Consider the following 22,393-nt stretch of genomic DNA (forward strand, 5'->3'; position numbering starts at 1 on the left):
GACGTAAGACTGACTGGTCTATAATTCCCAGGGTTATCCCTATTCCCTTTCTTGAACAAGGGAACAACATTTGCCAACCTCCAATCATCCGGCACTACTCCAATGGACAGTGAAGACGCAAAGATCATCGCCAAAGGCGCGGCAATCTCTTCCCTCGCTTCCCGTAATATCCTTGGGTATATCCCGTCTGGCCCCGGGGACTTATCTGTCCTCATATCATTCAAAATTTCCAGTACATCCTCCCTCTTAACCTCAACCTGTTCGAGCTTATCAGCCTGTTCCACGCTGTCCTCACAAACGACCAGGTCCCTCTCACTAGTGAATACTGAAGCAAAGTATTCATTTAGGACCTCCCCTACCTCCTCCGACTCCAGGCACAAGTTCCCTCCACTATCCCTGATCGGCCCTACCCTCACTCTGGCCATCCTCTTGTTCCTCACATAAGTGTAGAACGCCTTGGGATTTTCCTTAATCCTACCCGCCAAGACTTTTTCATGTCCCCTTCTAGCTCTCCTAAGTCCATTCTTCAGTTCTTTCCTGGCTACCTTGTAACCCTCTAGAGCCCTGTCGGATCCTTGCTTCCTCAACCTTAAGTAAGCTTCCTTCTTCCTCTTGACTAGCTGTTCCACATCTCTTGTCATCCAAGGTTCCTTCACCCTACTATCCCTTCCCTGCCTCATCGGGACAAACCTATCCAGCAGCCGCAGCAAGTGCTCCCGAAACAACCTCCACATTTCTGTCGTGCATTTCCCTGAGAACATCTGTTCCCAATTTATGCTCCCCAGTTCCTGCCTAATAGCATTGTAATTCCCCCTCCCCCAATTAAATATTTTCCCATCCCGTCTGCTCCTGTCCATCTCCAAGACTATAGAAAAGGTCAGGGAGTTGTGATCACTATCACCGAAATGCTCTCCCACCAATAGATCTGCCACCTGGCCTGGTTCGTTGCCAAGCACCAAGTCCAACATAGTCTCCCCTCTAGTCGGCCTATCTACATATTGAGTCAGGAAACCTTCCTGGACACACCTGACAAAAACTGCTCCATCCAAACTATTTGCACTAAGGAGGTTCCAATCAATATTAGGGAAGTTGAAGTCACCCATGACAACAACTCTGTTACTTTTGCAACTTTCCAAAATCTGCCTCCCAATCTGTTCCTCCATGTCTCTGTTGCTATTGGGGGGTCTATAGAAAACTCACAGACAATGTCCCAGACACTGCCATCACCATCCCCAGGTATGTCCTGTCCCACCGGCAGGACAGACCCACCAGAGGTGGCACAGTGGTAAACAGTCGGGAGGGAATTGCCCTGGGAGTCCTCAACATTGACTCCGAACCCCATTATGTCTCATGGCATCAGGTCAAACTTGGACAAGGAAACCTCCTGCTGATTACCACCTACTGCCCTCCCTCAGCTGATGAGTCAGTAGTCCTCCATGTTGAACAGCACTTGAGGGTGGCAAGGGCACAGAATGAACTCTGGGTGGGGGACTTCAATGTCCATCACCAAGAGTGGCTCAGTAGCACCACTACCGACCGAGCTAACCGAGTCCTAAAGGACGTAGCTGCTAGACTGGGTATGCGGCAGGTGGTGAGGGAACCAACAAGAGGGAAAAACTAACTTGACCTCGTCCTCACCAATCTGCCAGCCGCAGATGCATCTGTCCGTGACAGTATTGGTAGGAGTGACCACCGCACAGTGCTTGTGGAGACGGTCCCGCCTTCACATTGAGGATACCCTCCATCGTGTTGTGTGACATTACTACTGTGCAAAATGGGATAGATTTTGAACAGATCTAGCAATGCAAAACTGGGCATCCGTGAGGCACTGTGGGCCATCAGCAGCAGCAGAATTGTATTTAACTGCAATCTGTAATCTCATGGCCCAGCATATCCCCCATTCTACCATGAGCATCAAGCCGGGGAACCAACCCTGGTTCAGTGAAGAGTGCAGGAGGGCATGCTCGGAGCAGCACCGGGCATACCTAAAAATGAGGTGTCAGCTGGTGAAGCTACAACACAGAACTACCTGGGTGCCAAACTGCGTAAGCAGCATGCGATAGACAGAGCTAAGCGATCCCATAATCAACAGATCAGATCTAAGCTCTGCAGTCCTGCCACATCCAGCCGTGAATGGTGGTGGACAATTAAACAACTAACTGGAGGAGGTGGCTCCACAAATATACCCATCCTCGATGATGGGGGAGCCCAGCACATCAGTGTGAAAGATAACGCTGAAGCATTTGCAACAATCTTCAGCCAGAAGTGCCGAGTTGATGATCCATCTCAGCCTCCTCCTGAGGTCCCCAGCATCACAGATGCCAGACTTCAGCCAATTCGATTCACTCTGCGTAATATCAAGAAACGACTGAAGGCACTGGATACTGCAAAGGCTATGGGCCCTGACAATATTCCGGCAATAGTACTAAAGACCTGTGCTCCAGAACTTGCCGCGCCCCTAGCCAAGCTGTTCCAGTACAGCTACAACACTGGCACCTACGCTGCAATGTGGAAAATTGCTCAGGTATGTCCTGTACACAAAAAGCAAGACAAGTCCAACACAGCCAATTACCGCCCCATCAGCCTACTCTCAATCATCAGTAAAGTGATGCAAGGTGTTATCAACAGTGCCATCAAGCGGCACTTGCTTAGCAATAACCTGCTCAGTGACACTCAGTTTGGGTTCCGCCAGGGCCACTCAGCTCTTGACCTCATTACAGCCTTGGTTCAAACATGGACAAAAGAGCTGAACTCAAGAGGTGAGGGGGGAGTGACTACCCTTGACATCAAGGCTGCATTTGACTGAGTATGGCATCAAGGAGCCCTAGCAAAACTGAAGTCAATGGGAATCAGGGGACAACTCTCCGCTGGTTGGCGTCATACCTAGCGCAAAGGAAGATGGTTGTGGTTATTGGAGGTCAATCATCTGAGCTCCAGGACATCACTGCAGGAGTTCCTCAGAGTAACCATCTGCAGCTGCTTCATCAATGACCTTCCTTCAATATAAGGCCAGAAGTGGGGATGTTCGCTGATGATTGCACAATGTTCAGCACCATTCGCAACTCCTCAGGTACTGAAGCAGTCCGTGTAGAAAAGCAGCGACTTAGACAATATCCAGGTTTGGGCGGATAAGTGGCAAGTAACATTCGCGCCACACAAGTGCCAGGCAATGACCATCTCCAACAAGAGAGAATCTAACCATCTCCCCTTGACATTCAATGGCATTACCATCACTGAATCCCCTATTATCAACATCCGAGGGGCTACCACTGACCAGAAACTGAACTGGAGAAGCCACATAAATACCGTGGCTACAAGAGCAGGTCAGATGCTAGGAATCATGCGGCGACTAACTCGCCTCCTGACTCCCCAAAGCCTGTCCACCATCTACAAGGCACAAATCAGGACTGTGATGGAATACTCTCCACTTGCCTGGATGGGTGCAGCTCCAACAACACTCAAGAAGCTCGACACCATCCAGGACAAAGCAGCTCGCTTGATTGGCACCCCATCCACAAACATTCACTCCCTCCACCACCGACGCACAGTGGCAGCAGTATGTACCATCTACAAGGTGCACTGCAGCAACGCACCAAGGCTCCTTAGACAGCACCTTCCAAACCCGCGACCTCTACCAACTAAAAGGACAAGGGCAGCAAATGCATGGGAACACCACCACCTGCAAGTTCCCCTCCTAGTCACACACGATCCTGACTTGGAACTATATTGCCGTTCCTTCACTGTTGCTGGATCAAAATCCTGGAACTCCCTTCCTCTCAGCATTGTGGGCGTACCTGCCCCACATGGACTACAGAGGTTCAAGAAGGCAACTCATCACCACCTTCTCAAGGGCAATTAGGGATGGGCAATAAATGCTGGCCTGGCCAGCGACGCCCACATCCCATGAACGAATTTTTAAAAAACTAAAGGCATTATCTGTTCCCTGGCCACTGCTTCCATCCTTTCCACTGTCTGAAACTGAACCAGACTGTTTGCAACCTCAGCGTCCTATTTGACTCTAAACTGACCTTCCATCCCCGTATCCTCCTGTCCTCCATCCTAGTTCTGCCAAACTCCCAGACTATTACTCAGTGCCTCCAATATACAGGACATCCCCCAGTGTTGCTAAACTACAATCGTAAGAAATAGAAGCAGGAGTAGGCCATTTGCTGCAATTACACAGGGACTTGGTGAGGCCACACCTGGAATATTGTGTGCAGTTTTGGTCTCCTTATCTGAGGAAGGATGTTCTTGCTATAGCGGGAGTGCAGCAAAGGTTTACCAGACTGATTCCTGGGATGGCGGGACTGACGTATGAAGAGAGATTGAGTCGGTTAGGATTATATTCGCTGAAGTTCAGAAGAGTGAGGGGGGAATCTCATAGAAACCTATAAAATTCTAACAGGACTTGACAGGTAGATGCAGGAAGGATGTTTCCGATGGTGGGCGAGTCCAGAACCAGGGGTCATTGTCTAAGGATACGGGGTAAACCTTTCAGGACTGAGATGAGGAGAAATTTCTTCACGCAGAGAGTGGTGAGCCTGTGGAATTCGCTACCACAGAAAGCAGTTGAGGCCAAAACATTGTATGTTTTTAAGAAGGAGTTAGATATAGCTCTTGGGTCTAAAGGGATCAAAGGGTATGGGGCAAAAGCGGGAACAGGCTACTGAGTTGGATGATCAGCCACGATCATAATGAATGGCGGAGCAGGCTCGAAGTGCCGAATGGCCTACTCCTGCTCCTATTTTCTATGTTTCTTTTTAGCCCCTCGAGCCTGCACCGCCGTTCAATAAGATCATGGCTGATCTGACTGTGGCCTTAACTCCACTTTCCTGCTTGTCCCCATATCCCTTGACTCCATTGTAGATCAAAATTCTGTCTAACTCAGCCTTGAATATATTCAATGACCCAACCTTCGTTGCTCTCTAGGGGAAGAGAATTCCAAAGACTAGAGACCGTCTGAGAGAAGAAATTCCTCCTCATCTGTCTTAAAAGGGAGACCCCTTATTTTGAAACTGAGCCCCCTAGTTCTAGATTCCACCATGAGGAGAAACATCCTCTCAAGTCCACTCAGAAACCTTTATGTTTGAATAAGATTCATTCTTCTAAACTCCAATGAGTATCGGGCCACCCTGCTCAACCTTTTCGTATAAGACAACCGTTTCAAACCATGAATCAACCTAGTGTACCTTCTCTGAACTGCTTTCAATGCAATCCCTCCTTAAATAAGGAAACCAAAACTGTATGCAGTACTCTAGTTGTGGTCTTACCAATGCTCTGTCCAGTTGTAGCAAGACTTCCCTACTTGCATACTCCATCCTCCTTGAAATAAAGGCCAACATTCCACTTTTTTTCCCAATGAATTTTGTACCTGCATGCTAACTTTTTGTGATTCATGTACAAGGACACACTCTTTCATAAAACCATGTTGACGGAGCCTGATTGCATTTTGATTTTCTAAATGTCCCACTACTACTTCCTTAATAATGGATTCCAGCATTTTCCCAATGACAGATGTTAGGCTAATTGGCCTATAGTTTCCTGTTTTCTGCCGTCCCCCTCTTTCTTGAATAGAGGTATTACATTTGCACTTTTCCAATCTGCTGAGACCTTTCCAGAATCTTGGGAATTTTGGAAGATTACAACCAATGCATCCACTATCTCTGCAGCCACTTCTTTTAAGACCCTACAATGCAGATCATCAGGTCCAGGGTACTTGTCAGCCTTTTGTCCCATTAGTTTTCATAGTCCTTTTTCTCTAGTGATAGTGATTGTTTCAAGTTCCTCCCTCCCTTTTGCCTCTTGATTTTCTGCTATTGTTGGGAGTCTTTTTGTGTCTTCTACTTTGAAGACAGATACAAAATATTTGTCAAAGTATTTGCCATTTCCTTGTTTCCCATTATTAATTCCCCAGTCTCATCCAACACTTACTTTAGTTTTCTCTTCCTTTTTATATACGTGTAGAAGCTTTTACTGTCTCTTTTTATATATCATGCTAGTTTACTCTCATACTCTAATTTATCCCTTCTTTAAGTCATCCTTTGCTGATTTCTATATTTTTTTCCCAATCTTCTGGTGTACCACTAATCTTTGCAGCATTGTGCAACTTTTCTTTCCAACTGTTACCATTCTTAACTTTCTTAGCTAACCATTGATGGTGCCTCCTCCTCATAGTCTTTCTTTCTCAATGGAATATATCTTTGTTGACAGTTATGAAATATCTCCTTAAACGTCTGCCATTGCTTCTCTACCATCTTAACTTTTAACTTATTTTCCTAGTCCACTTCAGCCAACTCTGTCTTCATGCCCTTGTAATTGCTTTTTTAAAAAAACTTTAAGACACTAGTTTCAGACCCAAACCTCTCACCCTCAAACTGAATGTGAAATTCTATCATGTTATCATCACTCTTACCTAGAGGATCCTTTTCTATGAGTTAATTTATTAATCCTGTCTTATTACACATTACCAGGTATAAAATAGCCTGCTCCCAGATTGATTCCAAAACATTTAGTTCTAAGAAACTATCCCTAATACACTCTATGAACTCATCCTCCAGGCTACCTGTAGGGGAGACTGGCATAGGGAACCATGGGATACTTGGTGTAACTTAGGTCCCTGTAAGTTGAGAAAGCTTGCCTGTTGGACACACAAATTATATGAATACCTAATCAGAAGGTAACGAGCTCAGGACAGAGACACCCGAATCCTATGAATTGCCTAATCAGAAGGAAACAAGCTCAGAAGGGATACCCGAATCCTTTGAATAGCCTAAGAATCCTATGAACAGGGTAAACAAGAGGTTGACAAGGTGAATAATATAACCAAGGCAGGATGAGATCAGGGAAGGCAATAGATGGGAGATGATGTAATTAAGAAACAGTTTATCAAATAAACCTCCTGTAAAACTGTATAACATGGCCACTGGAACAATGTACTAGCAGAACCCCAACAATCATTTGTGAGAGTAGGACTTCTCCTTGCATGCTTGTAAATGAACCTTTGTACAAGACATCTGACTCTCGAGGCATTTTTGGGTACTGGGGCAAGCCCTCACCCTTACACTACCTTTGCCAATTTGATTAGACTAGTCTATATGAAGATTAAAATCGCTCATGATCATTGCAGTACCTTTCCTACAACACCCCCCTCCCCCATTATTTTTTGATTTATATTCTGTCCTACACTTCAGCTTTTGCGAGGAGCAGCCTTGATAGAACGGGGTGCGGAGCGGACTTTCAGCTGAGCGGTCAATTTCAGTAAGTTACAAGTTAATCCCTTTTTTGTTTCGGAGGACCGGGGACTGCTGGGTAGGGGAAAACTATTTATTTGGGCAGTTTTAAAATCTTTGTCTTTTGCGAGGAACAGCCTTGATAGAACGGGGTGCGGAGCGGACTTTCAGCTGAGCGGTCAATTTCAGTAAGTTACAAGTTAATCCCTTTTTTGTTTCGGAGGACCGGGGACTGCTGGGTAGGGGAAAACTATTTATTTGGGCAGTTTTAAAATCTTTGTCTTTTGCGAGGAACAGCCTTGATAGAACGGGGTGCGGAGCGGACTTTCAGCTGAGCGGTCAATTTCAGTAAGTTACAAGTTAATCCCTTTTTTGTTTCGGAGGACCGGGGACTGCTGGGTAGGGGAAAACTATTTATTTGGGCAGTTTTAAAATCTTTGTCTTTTGCGAGGAACAGCCTTGATAGAACGGGGTGCGGAGCAGACGTTCAGCTGAGCGGTCAATTTCAGTAAGTTACAAGTTAATCCCTTTTTTGTTTCGGAGGACCGGGGACTGCTGGGTAGGGGAAAACTATTTATTTGGGCAGTTTTAAAATCTTTGTCTTTTGCGAGGAACAGCCTTGATAGAACGGGGTGCGGAGCGGACTTTCAGCTGAGCGGTCAATTTCAGTAAGTTACAAGTTAATCCCTTTTTTGTTTCGGAGGACCGGGGACTGCTGGGTAGGGGAAAACTATTTATTTGGGCAGTTTTAAAATCTTTGTCTTTTGCGAGGAACAGCCTTGATAGAACGGGGTGCGGAGCGGACTTTCAGCTGAGCGGTCAATTTCAGTAAGTTACAAGTTAATCCCTTTTTTGTTTTGGAGGACCGGGGACTGCTGGGTAGGGGAAAACTATTTATTTGGGCAGTGGCAGTACCCGAGACACTACACGTGTAGTGTCTCCCACCCACCCTCCTCCTCTAACCAAAAAAAAAAGGACTCTAGTGTGTTGATAAGGTAAGCTTTTTATTTAAAAAGTTCAGTCCGTCGGATTGCTAAGCGAACAGGTTTTGACTTTTTTTTTCGTTTGGTTTTTCAGTAGATTTATTGGGAATCTAGAATAGTGGGAATGGAGGTAAAGGCAGTTGTATGTTCCTCCTGCAGAACGTGGGAGGTAGGGGTCGCCAAGAGTGTCCCTGCTGACTGCATCTGCGGGAAGTGCACCCAACTCCAGCTCCTCGCAGACCGCGTTAGGGAACTGGAGCTGGAGCTGGATGAACTTCGGATCATTCGGGAGGCGGAGGGGATTATTGACAGGAGTTATAGGGAGGCAGTCACACCTCAGGTAAAAGAAGTAGGTAGATGGGTTACCGTCAGGGGAAGGAAAGGGAACCAGCAGGCAGTGCAGGGATCCCCTGTGGCCGTTTCCCTCAACAACAGGTATACCGTTTTGGATACTGTTGGGGGGGACGACTTACCAGGGGTAAGCAATGGGGTGCAGGTCTCTGGCACAGAGTCTGTCCCTGTTGCTCAGAAGGGAAAAGGGAAGAGGAGCAGAGCATTAGTCATTGGGGACTCCATAGTTAGGGGAACAGATAGGAGGTTCTGTGGGAACGAGAGAGACTCACGGTTGGTGTGTTGCCTCCCAGGTGCCAGGGTACGTGATGTCTCCGATCGTGTTTTTGGGATCCTTAAGGGGGAGGGGGAGCACCCCCAAGTCGTGGTCCACATAGGCACCAACGACATAGGTAGGAAGAGAGATGGGGATTTAAGGCAGAAATTCAGGGAGCTAGGGTGGAAGCTTAGAGCGAGAACAACCAGAGTTGTTATCTCTGGGTTGTTGCCTGTGCCACGTGCTAGCGAAGAGAGGAATAGGGAGAGAGAGGAGTTGAACACGTGGCTGCAGGGATGGTGTAGGAGGGAGGGTTTTGGTTTCCTGGATAATTGGGGCTCTTTCTGGGGTAGGTGGGACCTCTACAAACAGGATGGTCTTCACCTGAACCAGAGGGGTACCAATATCCTGGGGGGGAGATTTGTTAGTGCTCTTCGGGGGGGTTTAAACTAAATCAGCAGGGGAATGGGAACCTAAATTGTAGTTCCAGTGTACAGGCTGTTGAGAGTAGTGAGGTAGGGGACAAGGTTACAGGGACGCAAGAGGGCACTGGCAAGCAAGAACTTGGTTTAAAGTGTGTCTACTTCAACGCCAGGAGCATCCGGAATAAGGTGGGTGAGCTTGCAGCATGGGTTGGTACCTGGGATCCTGATGTTGTGGCCATTTCGGAGACATGGGTAGAGCAGGGGCAGGAATGGATGTTGCAGGTTCCGGGATTTAGATGTTTCAGTAAGAACAGAGAAGATGGTAAAAGAGGGGGGGGGGGTGTGGCATTGTTAATCAAGGAGAGTATTACAGCGGCAGAAAGGACGTTTGAGGACTCGTCTACTGAGGTAGTATGGGCCGAGGTTAGAAACAGGAGAGGAAAGGTCACCCTGTTGGGAGTCTTCTATAGACCTCCGAATAGTTCCAGAGATGTAGAGGAAAGGATAGCGAAGATGATTCTCGACAGGAGCGAGAGTAACAGGGTAGTGGTTATGGGGGACTTTAACTTTCCAAATATTGACTGGAAATACTATAGTTCGAGTACTTTAGATGGGTCTGTTTTTGTCCAGTGTGTGCAGGAGGGGTTTCTGACACAGTATGTGGACAGGCCAACCAGGGGCGATGCCACATTGGATTTGGTACTGGGTAATGAACCCGGCCAGGTGTTCGATTTAGATGTAGGTGAGCACTTTGGCGATAGTGATCACAATTCGGTTAGGTTTACCTTAGCGATGGGCAGGGACAGGTATATACCGCAGGGCAAGAATTATAGCTGGGGGAAAGGAAATTATGACGCGATTAGGCAAGATTTAGGATGTGTAGGATGGGGAAGGAAACTGCAGGGGATGGGCACAAACGAAATGTGGAGCTTATTCAAGGAGCAGCTAATGCGTGTCCTTGATAAGTATGTACCTGTCAGGCAGGGAGGAAGTTGTCGAGCGAGGGAGCCGTGGTTTACTCAAGAAGTTGAAGCGCTTGTCAAGAGGAAGAGGGCGGCTTATGTTAGGATGAGACGTGAAGGCTCAGTTAGGGCGCTTGAGAGTTACAAGCTAGCCAGGAAGGATCTAAAGGGAGGGCTAAGAAGAGCAAGGAGAGGACACGAGAAGTCATTGGCGGATAGGATCAAAGAAAACCCTAAGGCTTTCTATAGGTATATCAGGAATAAACGAATGATAAGAGTTAGAACAGGGCCAATCAAGGATAGTAGTGGGAAGTTGTGTGCGGAATCAGAGGAGATAGGGGAAGCGTTAAATGAATATTTTTCGTCAGTATTTACAGTAGAGAAAGAAAATGTTGCCGAGGAGATTACTGAGATACAGCCTACTAGGCTAGATGGGATTGAGATTCACAAGGAGGAGGTGTTAGCAATTTTGGAAAGAGTGAAAATAGATAAGTCCCCTGGGCCAGATGGGATTTATCCTAGGATTCTCTGGGAAGCCAGGGAGGAGATTGCAGAGCCGTTGTTGTTGATCTTTAAGTCGTCATTGTCGACAGGAGTAGTGCCGGAGGACTGGAGGATAGCAAATGTTGTCCCCTTGTTCAAGAAGGGGAGTAGAGACAGCCCTGGTAATTATAGACCTGTGAGCCTTACTTCGGTTGTGGGTAAAATGTTGGAAAAGGTTATAAGAGACAGGATTTATAATCATCTTGAAAAGAATAAGTTCATTTGCGATAGTCAGCACGGTTTTGTGAAAGGTAGGTCGTGCCTCACAAACCTTATTGAGTTTTTCGAGAAGGTGACCAAACAGGTGGATGAGGGTAAAGCCGTGGATGTGGTGTATATGGATTTCAGTAAGGCGTTTGATAAGGTTCCCCACGGTAGGCTATTGCAGAAAATACGGAAGTATGGGGTTGAAGGTGATTTAGAGCTTTGGATCAGAAATTGGCTAGCTGAAAGAAGACAGAGGGTGGTGGTTGATGGCAAATGTTCATCCTGGAGTTTAGTTACTAGTGGTGTACCGCAAGGTTCTGTTTTGGGGCCACTGCTGTTTGTCATTTTTATAAACGACCTGGATGAGGGTGTAGAAGGGTGGGTTAGTAAATTTGCGGATGACACGAAGGTCGGTGGAGTTGTGGATAGTGTCAAAGGGTGTTGTAGGGTACAGAGGGACATAGATAGGCTGCAGAGCTGGGCTGAGAGATGGCAAATGGAGTTTAATGCGGAGAAGTGTGAGGTGATTCACTTTGGAAGGAGTAACAGCAATGCAGAGTACTGGGCTAATGGGAAGATTCTTGGTAGTGTAGATGAACAGAGAGATCTTGGTATCCAGGTACATAAATCCCTGAAAGTTGCTACCCAGGTTAATAGGGCTGTTAAGAAGGCATATGGTGTGTTAGCCTTTATTAGTAGGGGGATCGAGTTTCAGAGCCACGGGGTCATGATGCAGCTGTACAAAACTCTGGTGAGGCCGCACCTGGAGTATTGCGTGCAGTTCTGGTCACCGCATTATAGGAAGGATGTCGAAGCTTTGGAAAGGGTGCAGAGGAGATTTACTAGGATGTTGCCTGGTATGGAAGGAAGGTCTTACGAGGAAAGGCTGAGGGACTTGGGGTTGTTTTCGTTAGAGAGAAGGAGGAGGAGAGGTGACTTAATAGAGACATACAAGATAATCAGAGGGTTAGATAGGGTGGATAGTGAGAGTCTTTTTCCTCGGATGAGGATGGCAAACACGTGGGGACATAGCTTTAAGTTGAGGGGTGAAAGATATAGGACAGATGTCAGAGGTAGTTTCTTTACGCAGAGAGTAGTAGGGGCGTGGAACGCCCTGCCTGCAACAGTAGTAGACTCGCCAACTTTAAGGGCATTTAAGTGGTCATTGGATAGACATATGGATGTAAATGGAATAGTGTAGGTCAGATGATCGGCGCAACATCGAGGGCCGAAGGGCCTGTACTGCGCTGTAATATTCTAATTCTAATTCTCCTGTTAGGGGGCCTATAAGCTACTCCCACCAGTGACATTTCCTTTGCTATTTCTTATCTCCATCCAAACTGATTCTACATCTTGATCTTCCGAGCCAAGATAATTTCTCACTACTGTCCTGATCTCATCCTTTATTAACAGAGCTACCCCACCTCCTTTTCCTTTCTTCCTATCCTTCCAAAATGTCAAATATCCTTGAATATTTAGTTCCCAGCCTTGGTCACCTTGCATCCATGTCACTGTAATGGCCATCATATCATACCCATTTATATCTATTTGTGCCATCAATTCATCAATCTTTACGATTGCAGCATGCATTCAAATGAAGAGCCTTTAAGTCTGTCTTTTTACCATTTTTCCCTACTCTGCCCTTACTTGCTGTTGCACTGTTATGTTTGTACGCTTTGTCCCTTCTTATCACACTCTGGTCATCATTACCCGTATCGCTACCCTGCACCATTGCCTTGTCCTTTCTCACTAACCTTCTAAATTTCCTCTCACTTCTCCCACTATTTATTCCCCCTACTCAAACTGCTAAATATCAACTATCTCAAATTGGTTCATCTTGCTATGTATTCTCAGCTTTAAAAATGAGGAAGAGAAATTCAATAAATACATAAGTAAAATAGCAATGCAACTCATTTACAGTTTTCACAGAATAGTAAGTAGTTATAAAATTCAATGCCCAAAGCACTAATAAAAAAATCTGAGAATACATTTTAATAAGATGGAATTTGACTTATTCAGTCATTGTATGTCAGTGGTGTCATAAGCATCCAGACTGTGATAAAATTTCAAATCCTCTCACTATAAAGTATTTTACACATTTATGGTGGAAACTACCTGTATAAACATTCTAATTACACCCTCCCGCCAGTAATGTAATTCCTATGTCCACAGTGGGCTCTATCATGGAACTACAAAATTAAGGACAGAATGTATGATTTCAAAATGGGGACTGAATTACATCTGCATGCCCAAGTCGAATTAACCCCCATCCTTTAACCCCATTTCATCTGAAGACTATTTCATCTTGACTCTCCATGTGAAAAGCCAAAGTAACTATTAAGTAGAAAAAAGTTAATGCTCACATTCTCTGTAGCAAATGTTTTTTTTCTTGAGCTGCTTTGCACTTGTATTTCCTGGTTGCAATGATCTCGTCATTTTCTTTATCTTGTTTAATCTTGTTGGGATCCTGGTCTCTCGTTTGAGCTTTCTCATCCTTTGAGCTTTAAAAAAAAAGGAAATTACTTCTGAGAACAGAGAACATTGTAGATGTCACACTTTGTATAAATCAACAAATCACTACTAAAACTCTTGAAAAGGCACACAAGAGAAATAAACTCATTTTATTCCGACTGATTCTTCTGATCTTCAGGTAGTTTGGAGAAGTTATTGGGATAACAAGGAGAGAAACAAAGCAGTTATCAATCGAACAACAATAAGTAGCCTTTAACTCACCTTGAGGCCTATCACAGAGTACCAAAGTAATGTTCCAAAGGAACAGGCAGATTAACATAAGCAGCTAAACACTGCAATCATGCAACAGACCCCAGACTATCAATGAGCACAAGATCGGCTGGTATCTGATGGTAGCATAGTAGTGATGTTAATGGACTAATAATCCAGAGGCCCGGATGAATACTCTGGAAAAATGAGTTCAAATCCCACCATGGCAGCTGGGGGAATTTAAATTCAATTAACTAGTACAATTGGAATAAATCAATAGTCTGATTAATACTGATCATGAAACTACCAGATGATGGTAGTATAATGAGGGAACGAGATGGACCACCCAGCCTGCACCTAATCACGAAAATGAAAAAGGCACAACCTGTCCAGTTGAGCCCGTAAAGTCTGCATACGAACATCTTGGGACTTGTGCCAAAATTGGGAGAGCTATTCCACAGACTAGCCAAGCAATAGACAATGTCCCAGGCACCTTTATCACGATCCATGGGTGTGTCCTGTCCCAGCAGCAGGACAGACTCACCTTAGGTGATGGCACAGTCGGATACAGTCGGGAGGGTGTGGCCCTGGGAGGCACAAGAACACAAGAAATAGGAGAAGTAGACCATATGGCCCATCGAACCTGCTCCACCATTCAATACGGTCATGGCTGATCTTGGGCTTCAATTCCACTTTCCTGCCCGCTCCCCATATCCCTTGATTCCCTGTGAGACCAAAAATCTATCTATCCCAGCCTTAAATGTATTCAATGTTGGAGCATTTACAACCCTCTGGGGTAGAGAATTCCAAAGATTCACAACCCTTTGAGTGCAGTAATTTCTCCTCATTTCAGTCCTGAATGATTGACCCCTTATCAGTGTTCTAGAATCCCTGACCAGTGGGAACAATCTCTCAGCTTCTACCCTATCAAGCCCTTTCAGAATCTTGTATGTCTCAATTAGATCACCTCTCACTCTATAGGCACCTTTACTCAGCCTCTCATCATATGACAACCCCCTCATCCCAGGGACCAATTTAGTAAATCTTTGCTACACTGCCTCGAGTGTAAGTATATCCTTTCTTAATGTGGAGACTAAAATTGTACACAGTATTCCAGGTGCGGTCTCACCAAAGCCCTGTACAATTTTAGTAAGACTTCTTTATTCCTGTACTCCAATCCACTTGCAATAAAGGCCAACATGTCATTTGTCTTTCAAATAGCCTGCTGCACCTGCATGTTAACTTTCTGCGCTACTAGTACGAGTACCCCCAAGTCTCTCTGAACATCAACACTTACCAGTTTCACACCTTTTAAAAAATATTCTGCTTTTCTATTTTTACGACCAAAGTGAACAACTTCACATTTCCCTACATTATACTTCATTTGCCATCTTGTTTCCAACTCACATAACCTGTCTATATCTCTACGCAGCCTCTGTACATCCTCTCTGCGGCTTACCCTTCCACTGAGCTTTGTATCATCAGCAAACTTAGATGCATTACTCTCTGTCTCTTCATCCAAGTCATTAATATAGAGAGTAAATAGCTGAGGCCCCAGCACTGATCCTTGCGGTACCACACTATTCACTGCCTGCCAACTTGAAAATACCCCATTTATGCTCACTCTCTGCTTCATGTCTGATAACTAATCCACTATCCACTTTAATATATTACCCCCAGCACTATCTTGCCTATTAATCTTTTATGTGGCACTTTATCGAATGCCTTTTGAAAATACAGGTATACTACATCTGCTGGTTCCCCTTTATCTACCCTACTAGTTACATTCTCAAAAAACTCTAAGAAATTTGTCAAACAGGATCTCCCTTTACTAAAACCATGCTGACTTGTTCTAATCATACTATGCTTTTCCAAGTGCAATGTTAAGACTTCTTTAATAATAGTTTCCAGCATCTTCCCAATGACTGATGTTAGGCTAACTGGCCTATAGTTCCTTGTTTTCTCTCTACCTCCTTTCTTGAAACATTCCTCAAAATTGACTCTGAATCCAATTAAGTCTCATCAGGTCAAACACGGGCAAGGAAATCTCCTGCTGATTACCACCTACCGCCCTCCCTCAGCTGATGAATCAGTGCTCATTCATGCTGAACACCACTTAGAAGATGCACTGAGAGTAGCAAGGGCACAGACAGGGTAAGGGACCTCAATGTTCATCACCAAGAGTGGCTCAATAGTGCCACGACTGACTGAGCTGGCCGTCCTGAAGGACATAACTGTCAGACAGCAGATGGTGAGAGAACCAAGAAGGATAAGATTACTTGACCTCATCCTTACCAACTTATCTGTCGCAGATGCGACTATCCATGACAGTATTGGTAGGAGTGACCACCGCACAGTCCTTGTGGAGACGGAGTCCCACCTTTACACTGAGGACATGCTCCATCATATTGTGTGGCACTATCATTGGACTAAATAGGATAAACTCAGAATAGACCTAGCAGCTCGAGACTGGGCATCCATGAGGCGCTGTGGGCTATCAGCAGCAGCAAAATTGTGTTCAAACACAATCTGTAACCTCATGGCCTGCCATATTCCTCACTCTACCATTACCATCAAGCCAGGGGACCAACCCAGGTTCAATGAGGAGTATAGGAGAGCCTCCCAGGAACAGCACCAGGCATACCTAAAAATGGTGTGTCAGCCTGGTGAAGCTACAACACAGGGCTACGTGCATGCTAAACAGCGGAAGCAGCAGGCTATAGACAGAGATAAGCAATCCCACAACCAACAGATTAGCTCAAAGCTCTACAGTCTTGCCACATCCAGTTGTGAATGGTGGTAGACAATTTAACTACTAACCAGAGGAGGAGGCTCCAAAAACATCCCCATCCTCAGTGAAGGGGGAGACCAGCAGGTCAGTGCAAAAGACAAGTGTTACAACCTCAGTAGAGACCGCCAACTTTCAAACAAAAGATATGAACTTCCCAGACTGATGAAGGAACTACACAAGATTTCACATTTAAGACTTTTACTATAACAACTAAACTAAAAATCAATATTAACTAAACAGTACTTAGTAGGTAGCAAATACACTATATTACAGAGAAAGATATTTCCCATTAACTTATTAACATACTCGAAAACCCCACACCACATTTATACGTTAAATAGTGTTCTCATCAAAAAAAAATCCTTGCAGTTAAAAGTTCCAGACTCCTCCTCTGCAATGGGTTGGATCTCCCAGTGTCCTTCTCAAAGCCAACGTCTTCTTCGCGCTTTCCTTCCTTGCACATTCGACTGGACTTCCTTTAATAAGGCAATCTCTGGTGAACCCATTGGTCTTTTCCGCAAACCTTGAGCCTTCGAACCGGGTTCAAATCTTAGCAGCCTTTTGCTGTATCTGATCTAAGAGCAGCTGTATCCCCAGAAAACAGCCCACGTGTCTCTCTCTCTCATGTCCCTCTGTCTCTAGGCTGTGCAACTGACTGCTGGTCTTCGTTTCTTCCTTTTCAGTTTCCAGACCTAGGAAAGCCTCCCGAATTCATCCAGATCAAAAGTCAATAGTCGGTTGCCTTTGACAATTCTCAGAGACCATAAGTCTGACCATAGAAAAACCACTTGGGCCTTCCTTTATTTCCAGGTGTTAATAACTGCAACTCAAATCTGTGTTTTAGAGCCTCTGGCTCCCTGTTTACAATCTGAGAGTCTGGGAGAGTAAAACCCATTGTCCTTTAGGTGTGACAACCTTGCACCCAACTTTCAAAAGGGTCTTTGATCTGGATTCCTTGTTCTCATGGTAGCCAAGACTTGTCTCTGTGAAGATTTTGTATGAGGTCCATTTTACAATGCATTAAGGATCACAGTTTTTAAAACATAACCATTCTACAAAGTCCAACATTCATAATACAAGGCAGCCAGAAATGCCGAGTGGATGATTCATCTTGGCCCTCTCCTGACAGCCAAACCATCATGATGGCAGTCTTCGGCCAATTTGATACACCCCACATGATATCAAGAAATGGCTGAAGGCGCTGGATACAGCAAAGGCAATGGGCCCTGACAACATCCTGGCAATAGAACTGAAGACTTGTACTCCAGAACTACCCGCGCCCTTAGCCAACCCATTCCAGGACAGCTACAACACCGGCATCTACCCGACAACGTGGAAAATTACCCAGGTATGTCCTGTCCACAAAAAGCAGGACAAATCCAATCCTGCCAATTACTGCCCCACCAGTCGTCAGCAAAGCAGTGGAAGGTGTGGTCGAGAGTGCTATCAAGCAGAATTTACTCAGCAATAACCTGATCACAGTTTGGGTTCCGCCAGGGTCACTCCACTCCAAAACCTCATTACAGTCTTGGTTCCAACATGGACAAAAGAGCTAAATTCCAGAGGTGAGGTGAGAGCAATTTCCCTTGACATCAAGGCAACATTTCAGCGAGTGTAGCTTCAAGGAGCCTAGCAAAATTGAAGTCAGTGGGAATCAGGCGGAAAACTCTCTGCTGATTGGACTCATACCTAGCACAAAGGAAGATGGTTGTGGTTGTTGGAAGCCAATCATCTCAACCCCAGGACATCACTGCAGGAGTTCCTCAGGATAGTTTCCTAGGCCCCATCATCCTTAGCTGCTTTATCAATGACATTTCCTCCAACATAAGGTCAGAAGTGGGGATGCTCACTGACAATTGCAGTTTTCAGTACCATTCGTAACTCCTCAGATACTGAAGCAATCTGTGCCCGCATGCAGCAAGATCTGGATAAGATTCAGGCCTGGGCTGATAAGTGGCAAGTAACATTCGTGCCACACAAGTGCTGGGCAATGACCAACTCCAACAAGAGAAAATCTAATCATCTCTCGTTGGTATTCAATGGCATTACCATCGCCTGAATCCCCCATTTCAACATCTGCGGAGGGCGGGGGGGGGTTACCATTGACCAGAAACTGAACTGGACCAGCCATATAAATACTGTGGCTACAAGAGCAGGTCAGAGGCTGGGAATTCTGCGGCGAGTAACTCACCTACTGGCTCCCCAAAGCCTGTCCACCATCTACAAGGCAGAAGTCAGGAGTGTGATATAATACTCTCTACTTGCCTGGATGACTGCAGCTCCAACAACACTCAAGAAGCTCGACACCATTCAGGACAAAACAGACAACTTGATTGGCACTCCATTCAACAACTTAAACATTCACTCCCTTCACAACCAGTGCACAGAGGCAGCAGTTTGTACCATATACAAAATGCACTGCAACAACTCACCAAGGCACCTTTGGCAGCACCTTCCAAACCCACAGCCTCTACTACCTAGAAGGTCAAGAGAAGCAGACACATGGAAACACCACCATTTGCAAGTTCGCATCCAAGTCACACACCATCCTGACTTGGAACTATTGCTTCACGGTTGCTGGCCAAAATCCTGGAACTCCCTCTCTAACGGCATTGCGGGTGTGCCTATACCACATGGACTGCAGTAGTTCAAGATGGCAGCTCACCACCACCATTACAAGGGCAATTAGGGATAGGCAATAAATACTGGCCTCGCCAGTGACGCTCACATCCGAAGAACAAATAAAAAAAATTAAAAGTGCTGCCTATAATCCGGCACTCGATCCAAGCTGATAATTGTGCAGTGCTGAGCGAATACGGCAAAATTGGAGGTCCCGTCTTTTGAATGAGATGTTAAACTGAGACCCCATCTGTCTTTTCAGGTGGATGCAAAAGATCTTATGGCACTATTCGAAGATAAGCAGGAAAGTTCTCACCATGTCCTCCCAATATTTATTCTTCAAAATCACTAAAGCAGATTAACTGGTTATGTATTTCATTGCTGTTTGCAGAACCTTGATGTGTGCAATTTGGCTGCTGCGTTTCCCTGTATTACAAAAGCGACTACAATGAAAAAGTACTTCATTAGTTGTAAAGCACTGGGACAACTTGAAATTGTGCTGTATGAACACCTTTCCTTTTTGTATGTCAAACTTTACCTGGAGGGTGATACACTAACTCTTTTCATAACACAAGGAATCAATTGTCAATTTCTTTGATTGACATGTATAAACACAAAATAATAACCATATTGTTTTGCAGGAACAAGGATTCCACAAAAAACAACCAATGTAATTACTCAAATTCATTATAAAGTTACTATCTGGTAGCAGAAGCTACCACACCAATCACATGCTTAATTTATCTTTAAACATTGATTTCATCCACTATCTCAATTTATGATCCAGCTGTATAAATAATTTATAACACAGCTCAATGCAGCATGAAATAATTCTGAAATAAATACTAAACTTAACCATAAAATAAGCCATTGTATATTAGAAAGGCTTCAAATAAGTTTCTGCACACATCATACTCCTCTCTCTAAGCCTGTCATTTCTCCTCATTTTAATATAGTAATGGACACAGACTATGGAGCTTGCAAACTCAATAGGGGAAGAGGTCAGAGTGCCAGGCATCTTACAGAAAGTATTATTGATGCAAGGACAGGGTCTCAACAAAATTAACTTAAGCAAAGCAGCAGTAATGGAGAAATTTACGGCACTGAAGAGCACAAACCTACAGGACCAGATGGTTTCCATTCCAAGATTTTGAAAGAAGTAGGTGAGAACATTGAAGATGCCCTAATTATAATCTTCCAAAGTTCTCTTGATTCAGTAACTGTTCCTTTAGATTGGAAAATTGCACGTCACTCCACTATTTGAGAAAAGTGACAGAGGGAAATTAGGGACTTGTAGACCACTTAGCCTAACATCTGTTGTTGGGAAAATACCAGAGTCTATTATTAAGAATGGGGTGACTGAACACCTTGAAAATTGTCAGCTGATCAAAGAGAGCCAGCGTGGATTTGTAAAGTCTACGTCATGCCTGATGAATCAGTTTGAATTTTTTTTGAAGAGGTGACTAAAGTAGTGTATAGGGGAATTTCTATGGATGTTATTTATATGGACTTCCAGAAGGTATTTGATAAAGTCCCTCATAAAAGACTGTTAGCTAAAGTTGAAGCTCATGGAACTGAAGGCAAATTATTGACATGGTTAGGAAATTGGCTGAGGGGAAGGAGACAAAGAGTAGGTAAAATAGGCAGATACTCTGTTTGGCAGGATGTGATTAGTGGTGTGCCACAAGGATCTGTGTTGGGGTCTCAAATATTCACTGTATTCATTAACGACTTAGATGATGGGATATGAAGGCTACATATCCAAATTTGCTGAAGACACAAAGATAGGTGGTAATGTAAGCATTGTAGATGAAAGTGCAAAATTACAAAGAGATATTGATAGATTAAGTGAATGGGCAAAATTGTGGCAAATGGATTTCAATGCAAGCAAATGAAAGGTCATCCACTTTGACCTAAAAAGGATAGAACAGGGTTCTTTCTTAATGGTGAAAAGCTAGAAACAGTGGAGGTCAAATAGACTTGGGGTCCAGGTATACACATCGTTAAAATGCCAGGTACAGATACAGAAAATAATCAAAAAGGCTAATGGAATGCCGCCTTTTATACCTAGAGGACCAGAATACAAGGGCATAGAAGTCATGCTTTAGCTACACAAAGCCCTGGTTAGACTACACCTGGAATGCTGTGAGCAGTTCTAGGCACTACACTATAGGAAGGATCTATCGGCCTTGGAGGGAGTAAAAGCGAAGATTTACTATAATGATAGCTTCACTTCCAGTGTTAAGCTGCAAGGAGCAAATAAATAACCCTGGAATTTTAACGGGTAATTTGAACAAAGTATTCACGATAATAAGGGGAACAGATAGGGTAGATTGGGAGAATTTATTTCTGCTGGTTTGGGAGTCCAGGACTGGGGGCATGATCTAAAATTAGAGCCAGACCTTTCAGGAGTGAAATTCGGGAACATTTCTTCAAACAAAAGGTGGTAGAAGTTTGGAACTCTCTTCTGCAAAAGGCAATTGATGCTAGATCAATTGCTAATTTTAAAACTGAGAATGACAGATTTTTGCTAGCCAAAGGTATTTAGGGGTATGGGGCAAAGGTGTGTTTATGGAGTTAGGTCAGAGATCAGTCATGATTTTATTGAATGGCGGAACTTGAGGGGCTAAATGGCCTACTCCTGTTCCTATGTTCTTATATTCCAAACAGAAACCATGGTACATTCTGCGAATGACACATCTTGCTGTTCATAAGAAAACAGGTGTAGTTTACTCCCAAATGCCGAGAAACAAATTCAAGATCCACCAGAAACACAGCTATGGAATTATCCATGGGCAAGTTATGAGCATAATTGATTAAAGCTCCAGGTGCAGCTTTGATGTGTACAGATTGGTAGCTTTACTGGAGAGGAGGAGGAAATTGAAAAATTGCAATTCAAGTGAGACTTAAAGGAATGCACTTAAAGAGAATTAGGCAGAATAGGGGCCGAAACTGTCAAGCACCTTTGGAAAGACTAAAAAGAAATACCAATCCATGGATAGTCTTTAACAAGGCTGAAGGGGAGAGGCAAAAGAAGTGATAGGAAAAACACAAATTAGGGAATTCCATTAGGAAATCTATTGTGGTACTATTGGAGTTATCAAGTTGAGAGTTGCCACAGCAGAAAATTGCCACAAAGGCTTCTGAAAAACTAAGTGGCAGCAGCAGAAGAAAAAAAATCAAGGAGAGCAATGCAGAAATGGCTTGAAAATTGTTCTTGATTTTTTTCCATTGTGCCATTCAAATTAATTTTTGTATACAGCTGATTCCCTGATAACCTGAGATGCCCATTAAGTATTGGTGCAT

The 22,393-nt window shown here is 44.4% G+C and overlaps 1 protein-coding gene across 2 annotated transcripts in view; it reads right to left on the reverse strand.

Annotated features, from left to right (window-relative positions):
• Positions 1 to 22,393, reverse strand: part of odad2 (outer dynein arm docking complex subunit 2) — a 569,164-nt gene that overhangs the window by 363,941 nt on the left and 182,830 nt on the right. For both annotated transcript variants that reach the window (XM_068014153.1, XM_068014146.1), the window contains exon 9: positions 13,320 to 13,457. In XM_068014153.1, the coding sequence (XP_067870254.1) occupies positions 13,320 to 13,457 (138 nt within the window). The remainder of the gene's footprint in view (positions 1 to 13,319; positions 13,458 to 22,393) is intronic.

Source organism: Heterodontus francisci, chromosome 2 (genome assembly GCF_036365525.1).
Source record: "Heterodontus francisci isolate sHetFra1 chromosome 2, sHetFra1.hap1, whole genome shotgun sequence".
Classification (NCBI taxonomy): Eukaryota; Metazoa; Chordata; class Chondrichthyes; order Heterodontiformes; family Heterodontidae; genus Heterodontus; species Heterodontus francisci.